This window comes from Panthera uncia, chromosome B1 (genome assembly GCF_023721935.1).
Source record: "Panthera uncia isolate 11264 chromosome B1, Puncia_PCG_1.0, whole genome shotgun sequence".
Taxonomy (NCBI): domain Eukaryota; kingdom Metazoa; phylum Chordata; class Mammalia; order Carnivora; family Felidae; genus Panthera; species Panthera uncia.
The window spans coordinates 60,337,797-60,350,114 of record NC_064811.1 but is presented as its reverse complement, the minus strand read 5'-3'; the positions used below and the strand labels follow the sequence as shown (position 1 = coordinate 60,350,114).

Here is a 12,318-nt window from a genome sequence, read left to right as displayed (position 1 = left end):
AAGGATAATATTGGCTTGGGGCAGTCAATAGTTATCCTTTTAGTTCCATGGAGAATCCTGTTTATAAATAAAGCCAACAAAGGAAGGTTTGCAGAGCTAAAAGGTAGAGAGACGAGGCCCTGATAACATTAATTAAGGACCTGGGTCTAGCTGTACCTGAAGACTTTATTCTACCTCAGTTATAAGTATCAATAAATTCCCTATTTGCTTTAGCTAGTTTGAATAGTGTTTCTGTCATATACAATTGAAAAGGGCCTAATATATCTTTAAATGATACATATAACATAATAAGCAGGGTGGTGAAATGTAATTAGCACTAGCCTAGAGCCAGACAGATCTGAGTTCAAATTCCATAAATAGGTCTAGTTGGATATGAGAAAGTTACTCGTTATTTCTGAGCTTCAATTATTTCATCTAAAGGAAATAATATCTTAACTGCAAGACTGTCGTGTAAAGAATTAATGACAAAATGAATATATGCAAAGCCCCTACCCACAATGCCTACTACGTACTAAGCCTTCAACAAACTGTGGTTATCTTCATTATTTTATGATAGGAATACATGAACTACTATATGTTCCTCAAGGATTTGTATCACATTTACCTTTTCAATTCCAAGCTTCTAGCATAGCAACTAGCAAAATATTCAAGTGAACTAAATGAAAACCCTGTACTCTGGCCTATAGATCAAAACACAGAATGAGCAAATATGCCCACGGACACCATTTAAGGATATCTACAAACAAAAGGATAATGCCCTTACCATTTTCTCTTTCCACTATCCTATACTTGCAATAGTACATTGGCTACATAAGCTGCAACCTAAGCTGGAGACCTCAGTTGAAACGTTAAAAAGATCCTTAGCCAGGGGCTGTTAAAGCTGCATCCTTCACGTGAATGAGTCTTATAAAGTGTGTGAGTAGTGTGTGTGCATGAAAGTTTGTGGTGGGGTGAGGGGAAAGAGTTAAGGGCAGGGAGGGAGAGGGAGAGGGAGAGAGAGAAGGGGAGGGAGAGGGGGAGGGAGGGGGGAGGGAGAGGGGGAGAGGGAGAGAGAGAGAGATAGAGAGAGAGAGAGAGAGAGAAATAATCGATTTAAGAAAGCAAAATAGATAACCCAGGTTGGCTATTTGCTTCCTAACATCACTCTTCTCTCCCTCACAAACTTCTTGAAAGAAATGTCTACCCTTGTCATCTCCATTTCATTTCCACTCATATCTCAATCCTTCCCAATCTGGCTTATCATTCCCATTCCTCCACCCAAACAGCTCTCATTAAGGAACACCTCTTATATTCTTTTGAAGACCCAACATATCCTATTAGCCATTAAATGCTGGAGTTTCTTAGGGATAGTTTTTTTTTTTTAATGTTTATTTATTTTTGAGAGACAGAGAGAGAGCATGAGCAGGGGAGGGGCACAGAGAGAGAGAGAGAGAGAGGGAAACACAGAATCGGAAGCAGGCTCCAAGCTTCGAGCTGTCAGCACAGAGCCTGACGTGGGGCTCGAACTCATGAACCATGAGATCATGACCTGAGCTGAAGTCGAATGCTTAACTGACTGAGCCACCCAGGTGCTCCTGGGATACTTATTTTTTTAACTCTCAACTCTACTCTTAGGCAATTGTATACATGTTCATAGTTTCAATTATCATCTAAATACCTCTGACCTGTCCTTGTAAGTGCCAAACCTGTATTATCAACTGCCTACTTAGTAATTCCACTTGAATTGCTCAAAGACCCTTCAAATGTTAATAGTCTAAGACCAAACTTATAATCTTACTGACGACAACCACCAACAACAACCTGGTCCGTACACAGAACCATCTATTCATTTTTTAGTTTTCCTAGGTATCCTCCTCCCAGTCACCCTCTGGGATCACTCCATCACTAAGACCTAACAAACTTCTCCAGAGTGTTTTCTGTATGCCAATCACGAAGTGTTCATATATATTAATGAACTCATTTAATCTTCATGGCAACCCTGTGAGGTAGGTACTGTTACAGTCCCTTCTTAAGGATGAGGAAAGTAAGACAGATTAGCCTGTCTGAAATTGAGATTTGAAGCTAGGAAATCTGGCCCCGGAATCTGTCCTTTTAAACAAAATGTCCTGTTTCCAGTGATAAAAACCACTGACGTTGACGCAGCTCTTTCAGAAGACTTTAATTTTCTCCTTGTAACAACTCTTATGAAAGGATAGACAGACAATTCATAACACCATTTTACAAATGAAGAGACTGTGCTAGCATCAGAAACTGTCTTTATTACCAGCTACAAAATATTCTTCTGGGGAAGTCCTTGAGACCCCTGAACTCCTGGGTCTGTAGGTCAGTTTCCTGATGTGGGAATTTGAGCTACAGGAGATCAAATCACTGCCATCTCCTACCCAAGAAAGGTACTTTTCTCTGCAGCACAGAATATACCACAAGGTATCTTGGGCACCGATGCCTGATTTATCTTCAAGACTTAACATATTATAAGATAGCATACCATGAAATGACTTCCCACATTCCTCACATCATATCAGAGGCACATCATATCATATCCAGTATGTTCCAGTCTTTTCCACATGCCTCTAACCAGTCTCCACAGGTTTAATTTTAGACATCCAGTCTTTCTGGCCCAAGGCCACAGTTGATTGTGTGTTCTGTACAGTGAGTGCCTTGGGCAGTGAAAAAGTTCACAAGTGCCACCACCATTCAGGGACAACTGAATGGACATTAAGGGACATGTCCAAAAGGCTACATGAACACACTGATTATATTTTCTTCCTCTGATTCATCCACTGAAACAAAATCCCAAACTAAGGAAATTTAATTACCTCAAATTTCCTACAAAAATATTATTAAAAATGTGGAAATGGCCTGAATGTTCACAAAAAGAAATTGGTTAAACAAATTACAGAACATTCACAGAACACACATGAAAATTATGTTACAAAACAACGTTAAAAATGCATAGCAAAACCCCAGGGAGATACCACTTCACATCCATTAGAATGGCCATAATAATGGGGGGGGGGGGAATTAATGTTGGCAAAGATGTAGAGAAACTGAACCCTCATACATTGCTGGTAGGAATATAAAATAGTGCAGCCACAGTGGAAAACAGTTTGGCAGTTCTCAAATATTAAAACATAAAGTTACCGGGGCGCCTGGGTGGCTCAGTCGGTTAAGCGGCCAACTCTGGCTCAGGTTATAATCTCACGGTCCGTGAGTTTGAGCCCCGAGTCGGGCTCTGTGCTGACAGCTCAGAGCCTGGAGCTTGTTTCCGATTCTGTGTCTCCCTCTCTCTGACCCTCCCCCATTCATGCTCTGTCTCTCTCTGTCTCAAAAATAAATAAACGTTAAAAAAAATTTAAAAAAACAAACAAAAAAACCCCATAAAGTTACCATATGACCCAGAAATTTTACTCATAGGTATATATCCAAGAGAACTGAAAACATGTTCACATGAAAGTTCATGAAAATTCAGAGCAGAATTATTCATTCATAAAAGCCAAAAAGTGAGAACCCAAATGTCCATCAATATATAAATGGAGAAACAAAATGTGGCATAATCACACAATGGAATTATTCAGCTCTAAAAAGTAATGAAGTCTAGTATATGCTACAACATGAATGAACCTTGAAAACAATATACTAGGTGAAAGAAGCCCCGCAAAGGGCCAGATACTGCATGATTCCATTCAGGTTAAATTTTCAGAATAGGCAAATCCAAAGAAACAGAAAGTAGATTAATGGCTGCCAGCGGATGCTGGGAAGAGGGAATTGCGACTGACTGCTAATAGCTACAGGGCTTCTTTTTGGGGTGATGGGAATGTTCTGTAATGAGATAATGGTGATCATTGTACAACATAGTGAATTTACGAAAACCACCATATATTATGCACTTTAAAAGTGTGCTTTTTTAATGACATGTGAATTATTCCTCAATTTAAAAAATCATACTGAAGCACAGGCAACAGAATATACAATGATTCCACAGACAAGGGATCAGAATATTAAATTCAAAAATGACATTTTAATAATTTAACATATTTTAAAGAAGAGACTTCAAATCATTAGATATTCAGTAGCAATGTGAAGCAAGCATGGTGGGGAAAGAAACCAAATGAGATATCAGTCTCATATATACATAAAAATATGTTACAGAATGCTTGAAGATTCAACTGCAAAAAATAAAATCATGAAAGTTCTATCAGAAAAAAAGAACACTAGATGTGAGAAAATGGTCATTACGTAGTTCAATAAAATATACATAACCAAACACTGCACTGTCGTCTTATTTGAACCAAATACATATTTTAAGAATATTTAATGACAAAGACATTTGTAGCACAGTAGTAACTTAAAAAGCAAAAAAATAGTATGCACACTGTGAACCCATTTTTCTAAATGGGTTACATACACACAGAAAAAAACCAAGAAGACTATATACACCAACAGATTAAGACTCTTTCCCTCTGAGTAGAGGGACTGTGGATGATTTTCAGTTTCCTCTGTTTGCTTAATTTTAATTTTTTCAACTTTCTACAGTCAGCCTGTATCAAAGTGTAAAATGAAAAAATAAAAGCTACTTGTAAAAAACAAGTTTACCTATTCTATCCGCTCTCATTTCCATCATCAACCCACATGGATGCCTCAGGCAACATTATATCAAGAGTTCCCATTCCAATGACCACATACTTCCCATTCCAAACATTACCTGGAAAATGTCCATTAGAATCACCGCTGCCAGCAGCATGGTGACCATATCAAAATGTCCCGTCTTCATTTTTCTCTTCTAAATTAAAAGGGAGAAATTCCAATTTAGTTGTTTTAAAAAAGAGGTTTAGGTACGTACAGCAGGATGACACACTATATATATTTTCATTCACGGTGAAAGTATCATGATGGTCAGGAAGTGATCATCAATAAGTTTCCAATGGCTGTAAGGGCTATTATAATTTGTCTGGTGGTCTAAGACTCTCATTCTACAGATGAGGAAGCAAAAGCTCCAAGAACTTTAGCAATTTGCTCAAGATTAAATCTATCCATTTCCAGTTGTGTTGTCTCTTCTACCATAGTCAGTCACTGGTAGTCATAATTTCTTCCTGTCTCTAAGTTTCTCCTCAGCATACACAAGAAATAATATAAACTAAAAATCACCATTTTAGATTGGTGATCTCCAAGTTCCCAGTTTCCAAAAGGTCTCCAGTAGTTACTGTCCATGCACATCATGCATTCTCTTAACTTCTTTGCAAACCAAGTCACACATATTTGGGTAGGATGGAAGGAATGATGAGCCCAGTAGTGGTACAAACCAAAGAGTTACCAAGGGGTCCTCCTTCCCCCAAATATTTACATTCAAAAGAAGCTCAAGGATAAAACAAGTGTCTTGCATACATTTCTGATGGTGGGAATGAAAATAAGAAAAAACGTGGTAAGCAACAATTCTAATAAGATTATACAACTCTATTGGCCATACACCCAATCCTTGTCCCGATGTTTATGAGACTGAAAGGGGGTAAACAGGAGGGTGAGAGGCCCTCAAGAGCTGAAGCTCTCTCACAGCCATTAAATGAGTCAATTAAAGGTTGGTCTACAGTTCCTTCCACATACCTACAACAAAGTTGACATTACTGGAACTGAACCGAGACCTCTATTTTATCCTACCATTCACCATATTCTGGCATCTGCAAATGGGAATGAAAAGCACGGGGGAAAGGAAAGTCTTCCCTTTGGCCCCACATTCCTATTTTTATTCAGGAGCAGCCTCTTTCACTAGAGATACTAACATATACTACCAAAATGTCACTTTTGTGTTAAACTTCACTTTCTAAAAATGATTCAAAATATAATACTTGATAGATAATTGTCATGAGGCAGTACATGCCAAGCAAGCTCTGAATTAGGGTTTTCTTGAAAATTCTTTACTTCCGTAGTCTGAGTGTAAATAAGTCAAAATGTTTACCTGGCTTTTCTGCCTGTGGAGGAAGTTTAAATGATGCTAGGTCTCAAACTGTTTCCCCACTCTTTCAGTTGTGGTAAGCGTGTCTTCAGGATAGGAGGTTGTTGACAGTGAGAGCTGAGAAGGGAATACTTTTCTTTTTATAAACACCCCCAGCAGTAGCCTGGCAGTGGCACATTACCCCATTTGTGTCCTGCTATTTATATCTGGCCCCCACACTATCCTTTGGAATCACTGCTGTTAACACATGAAATCTCCAAGAGGCTTGTAAAGCCACAGCAATTCCCTCTAACCACACACCATGTTCAGTTCTGAACCCTACTGTAGGCTTCTCAGAGTGTGATCACCTCCTTTCCTAACCTTTGACTCTGAGATGTCGAACTAAAGCAAGGATTTTACCCTAGCAAGATGGTTCACATAACTAGGGGAACTTGCTGTGTTAATCTCTGGCAATAATGACTATCACCATTCACTCACCCAGCTTACTATTTTTCAGATACTGTGCCAGCTGCTGGGATACACAAGCACGTAAAACAAAGTACTAAAAAGTACTCACGATGCGATAAAACACATTAATATGCATACTTAACCAAAATACATGTTAAAAACCTAAGTGAATTTTAGAAAAAGTCTAGTGAGAACACCAAGAAGGGAAGGATTTGGTAATACTTGGAACTGTAGCTCTCATTTGAGTATGGTACACATAGTAAATATATTGACTGTAACGCCAAAGAACACTTAGAGTTTATGGACTATAGATAAAAAACTGTGAAATGTCCTAGGCAATTTATGCATATATATAAATCAAAATACATTAAAAGAATGTATTGGGATAGTACACTATGTATAATGGCCCCAACCTGGAAACCATCCAAATGGCTAACAACAGTAGAATGGGATACATCGTTATATTCATACAATGGTATTTTGTATAGCACTGAAAATGAATAAACTCTAACCATATGTAAGAAATGTGGATAAATCTTAACATTTATGCATTTAAGTGACTGTATGACTTAATTCATACAAAGTAACAAAATCAAGCAAAACACATCTATAGCATTAGAGTCAGAATACGGTTACTCTGAGTAGGAGGTATTAACTTGAAGAGGAACAAGGAGAGTATTTAGGATGCTGGTTTTAGTTCTGGGTGTTGACTATACTGATATATTCAGTTTGTGAAAATTACTAAGCTATACATTTATGTGTATTTTCCTCTGTACGTATACATGTATACATATATTATTACTCAAGTAAACATTTTAAATAAAGTGTACCCATTTTTACAAAACCCATCTCTAATCTTCAGCCTTCAAAACCTCTAACCTCCTCCCACCCCACTGGCTAAGCAATTTAAGATACAATTTAATACACTGAATAGACTCCCAGCAATAACATCATTAAAGAAAAAAGTTTGGTCAAAAGGAAAAAAGAGGGTTTGTACACGTTTCAAGCATTATGTTCACACTGACACTGTTTTAAGTCTCAGGCATGTGAGCCTATGGGAGATGCAGTAGTGGAGTTTTCCTGTCTTTGAAGCTGAAGCCTTCCAGATTCATCTACATATCACACAAAAGACAAAGTTCACCAAAAAGAACCTAACAAACACCACAGGAAGTTCAAGGCAGGACTGGCCTTGTTTATGCCCAATATGGTTTTGCTCCACTCCTGTTTTATTCCAGTTATTACCTTTTTAAAATTAATATATAATTAACATACGATATATTAGATTTAGGTATAACAACATAATGTTTTGATATTTGTATATATTACAAAATGATAAGTCTAGTTAATATGTTACCATACAGTTATAAATTTTTGTGTATGTGGTAACTTTTAAGCCTTACTCTCTCAACAACTTTCAAATATGCAATACAGTATTACCTACAATCACCATGTTGTAAATTACATCCCTACGACATTTATTTTATAACTGGAAACTTGCACCTTTGACTCCCTTCACCCATTTCGCCCACCACTCCCAATCCTCAACTCTGGAAACTACCTATCTATTCTCTGTATCAGGGAGCTTGGTTTTTTTAGTTTTGTTTTGTGGTGGGTTTTTTTTTTGTTTGTTTTTTTAGATTCCACATATAAGTGAAATCATAAGATATTTGTCTTTGACTTATTTCACCTAGCATAGTGTCCTCAAGGTCTATCCATGTTCTCACAAATGGCCAGGTTTCATTCTTTTCAATGGCTGATGATATCCCATTTTATTTACATAGTTGTATACATGTATGTGTATGTATACACACACACAATTTCTCTATCCATTCATCTGTTGTTGGACATATAGTTTGTTTCCATATCCTGGCTACTGTAAATAATGCTATAATGACATGGTGGTGCCTACGTATCTTCCCAAGTTAGTGTTTTGTTTTCTTCATATAAATATCCAGAAGTGAAATTGCTAGATCATATGGTAGTTCTATTTTCAGTTTTTTGAGGAACTCCATATTGTTTTTCATAGTGGCTGCTCCAATATATACTTACCACCAACAGTACAGAGAGATCTCTTTTTTTCACATCCTTTCCAACATTTCATGTTTCTTTTTTTTTCCCCCTGTAGCCTGACCCCTTTCTTCTGACTGTAGCCATTCTAACAAATGTGAGGCAATAGCTCACTGTGGTTTTTACTTGAATTTCCCTGATGATTAGTGACTTTGATGGTCTTTTCATTTACCTGTTGGCCTTCTGTATGTCTCCTTTGGAAAAATGTCTGTTCAGAACCTCTGCTCATTTTTAAAACTGTTTATTTTTTTACTGTTGAGTTGTAGGAGTTTTTTTTTTATATATTTTGGATATTAACCCCTTATCACATACATGATTTGCAAATATTCTCTCCCATTTAGTACACTGCCTTTTCATTTTTGTTAATAGTTTCTTTTGCTGTGCAGAAACTTTTTAGTTTGAGGTAGTCCCAATTGTGGACTTTTGCTTTCGTTGCCTTTGCTTTTGGTCTCAAATCCAAAATTTACTGCCAAGATTGATATCAAGGAGCTTATTCCCTATGTTTTCTTCCAGAGTTTTTATGGTTTATTTTCTTACATTTAAGTCTTTAAACCATTTTGAGTGAATTTTTGTGTATGGTCTAAGAAAGTGGTCCAGTTTCATTCTTTTGCATGTGGCTATCTAGTTTTCCCAACACCATCTATTAAAGATACTGTCCTTTCCCCATTGTATATTCTTGGTGCCTTTATCATAATTTAATTTACCATATATGTAAGCTAATAAGCCTCTCTCACAGAAAGACTTGCCTCTTGATGTGGTAGCCCGTGGGGCAGTAGCTATTTAAGAACTCTATCTCTGTAAGGTATAGTCTCATGGGAATGCCACCACCAAACCTAGGTGATGTAGAGGCATCCCCTGGTAGCAAAAATCAGGGCACCAGAGAGTAATGTAAGCTCCTTTATAGAAGATACTGGAAAGCTGGAACAAGGGAGAGAACAAAGAATGCATCTATTGGCCACTGTTCTCTAAGACCGGTTATGGAGCACACCCCGCCCATGTGTGCCAAACCGAAAGCCTGCCCCTCAGTCCAAAGCTCCTGGACAAACAGGTCTTTCTCAGAAACACTAGGTGTGTGTTTCAGTCTGCTATCTCTGCACCTCCCCAGGAGTCCTCACAATGTTCCAGGCACTGTTTGAGATACAGGGGGTAGATCAATGAACAAAATAAATAAACACCTTGCTCTTGTCAAGTTTATATTCTTGTGGCAGAAGGGAGTCAAATAACAAAACAAGCAAATTATGTGAGTATGTTAGAATATATTAAGTACTACTGTTTTTTAAAAGTATTACAAGGGGGGCGCCTGGGTGGCTCAGTCGGTTAAGCGGCCGACTTCGGCTCAGGTCATGATCTCATGGTTCGTGAGTTCGAGCCCCTCGTCGGGCTCTGTGCCGACAGCTCAGAGCCTGGAGCCTGCTTCACATTCTGTGTCTCCCTCACTCTCTCTGCCCCTTCCCTGCTCGTGCTGTGTCTCTGTCTCAAAAATAAATAAACATTAAAAAAAAAAATTAAAAAAAAAAATAAAAGTATTACAAGGGAGACTGGGAGTACATGAAGAGTTTACAATTTAAATTCAATGATTAGGGAGGACTCACTGAAAAGGTAATATGTGGGCAAAGATTTGGAGAAGGTATGGCAGTCAGCTACGAAGACTATGGTGGAAGAGCAGTCAGGCAGAGGAAATACAAAAGGTCAATATGGAACATCAGAATAATAGGTAACCACAGAGTGGTAGGAGATAATAAGGTCACAGAGGTAAGGGGGGGGTGGTTGTGGAAAGATCATATAAACCTTTGCAGGCCATTGTAAAAATGCTGGATTTTATGCTAAATGGAATGGAGAAAAAGTTTGAGCAGAGGTATGACATGATCTCACTTATTTTTCAAGAGGCTCACTCTGGCTGTTATGGGGAGAAGAGTCTGCAGGGATGAAGTAGGAAGAGCAGCTTGCAGGTTATTACAATAATGAAAGCAGAGATTACGGTGGTTTGAACCAGGATAGTGACAGTAATGGTAGTCAGGGTGTGACTGACTGGGTGCCTTGGAACTGGTGGCCACACTGGTCTGGAGGAGGGGCTGTCTGGTTCAATCAGCGTCAACCCCACTTCCGTAGATAGCAGGTACCAAGTGCGGAGGGGCGTGATTTGTTGTAGGTGGGTCCCACCTCCACTGTGGGCCTGCCTACTGTTCCCTGAAGCCCTGCCTTGTTGGTGAGGGGGAGAAATGGCCATACCCCAGTCTCTCTTCTATGGACCATGTGTCCCAAGCCACTGTGTTCAGGCCATCCTTGCAATGCTTCAGGCGTGAACCAGGTGGTCTGTCCCACTCCAACGACTCCCACGCTTCCCTGGCACTCAGCTGGGATTTAAACCCTGATGTCTTAAAGATTCCTGCTCCATGAGTCCAAAGGATTAGCACAATACTTTGAAATCCATTCACACTGTTGCATTAATCTGTAGTTCTAAAACTGCAGTGAGGCTGCACAATTCTGTGAATATACTCAAAACCATTAAATTGTATATTCTAAACAGATGAGTTGTATGGTATGTGAATTACATCTCGATAAAGCTGTTTTTTAAAAAGGCATGACTTGTTGATATATGCAACAACAAAGATGAATCTCAAAAGCATTATGCTAAGTCAGTTACCAAACTAACTATATGGTATGACTATATGGTATGACCAGACTATATATGGTATGAAAATATTTAAATGACATTCTAGAAAAGGCAAAACTGTTGTGACAAAAAGCAGATCTGTGGGGGAGATCCAGCAAGGCAGAGAAGTAGGTTCCCTTGTCCCTCAAACACAGCAGTATGGAGGCCAAAGGACTTTGAATTCCAAGAGTCCAGGCTGCAGACTGACAAAGATGTCTCCAGGGGCCCATGGGGACAACTTGGCAGGCCATAGCTGTGCTGTGTGACTGTGGAATGGAAGAGATAAAACAGGCCAGGTAGGCACAGATGGGAGGGACCCCTTCTGGGGAGAGACAAAAGGAAGAGAAAGAGAGGCTGGGGAAGCACAGGACTGTATCTGGATGAGAGAAAAACCATGGACCAGGACCATGGATCAATCTCTAACTGTGGGGCTTTCTCTGGACTGGGGCCAACTGCCCTGTTCAAGCACCTGGGGAGGAGAGGAGCCAGCCCAGGACTAACTAGTTCAGAGGTGCAGTCCATAGTGGGAGAAAGCAATCCCTTCCCTGGAGTGCTGTGGGAAGAAGGTATATAACCATTTGGAGGACAAACACTGCCTGCTCCCACCAGCCAGAGACCATATATCAGTGGCACGGAGTGGTATTTCCCCGAAACCAGGACTCATGGAGTGGGAATCTGTAAGACATCAGGGTTTAAATCCCAGCTGAGTGCCAGGGAAGCAAGGAAGTCGTCAGAGTGGGACAGACCACCTGGTTCATGCCTGAAGCATTGCAAGGATGGCCTGAACATAGTGGCTTGGGACACCTGGTCCATAGAAGAGAGAATGGGGTATGGCCATTTTTCTCCCCCTCACCAACAAGGCGGGGCTTCAGGGAACAGAAGGTGGGCCCACAGTGAAGGTGGGACCCACCTACAACAAACCACACCCCTCTGTGCCTGGTATCTGCATATCTACAGGAATGGGATTGATGCTGATGAACCAGACAGCCCCTCCTCCAGACCAGCATGGCCACCAGTTCCAAGGCACCCAGAGGTTTTGCATTTCCTGATTTAAGTGTTGGACAATTCATGTTCTGTATGTATGTATGTGTATATATATATATATATATATATATATATATATATATATACACACACACATATATATATTATATATACACATATATATTATATATACACATATATATTATATATACATTATATA

At 39.3% G+C, this 12,318-nt stretch overlaps 1 protein-coding gene across 8 annotated transcripts in view; it reads right to left on the bottom strand.

Annotated features, from left to right (window-relative positions):
* ART3 (ADP-ribosyltransferase 3 (inactive)) overlaps nt 1–12,318 on the bottom strand; it is a 142,465-nt gene that overhangs the window by 28,631 nt on the left and 101,516 nt on the right. For 7 of the 8 annotated variants that reach the window (XM_049630658.1, XM_049630663.1, XM_049630661.1 and 4 more), the window contains exon 2: nt 4,703–4,780. In XM_049630658.1, the coding sequence (XP_049486615.1) occupies nt 4,703–4,771 (69 nt within the window). In that variant the 5' untranslated portion in view covers nt 4,772–4,780. Of the gene's footprint in view, nt 1–4,702; nt 4,781–5,950; nt 6,065–12,318 lie in introns of all 8 variants that reach the window. The other variant, XM_049630659.1, reaches the window with a different exon arrangement.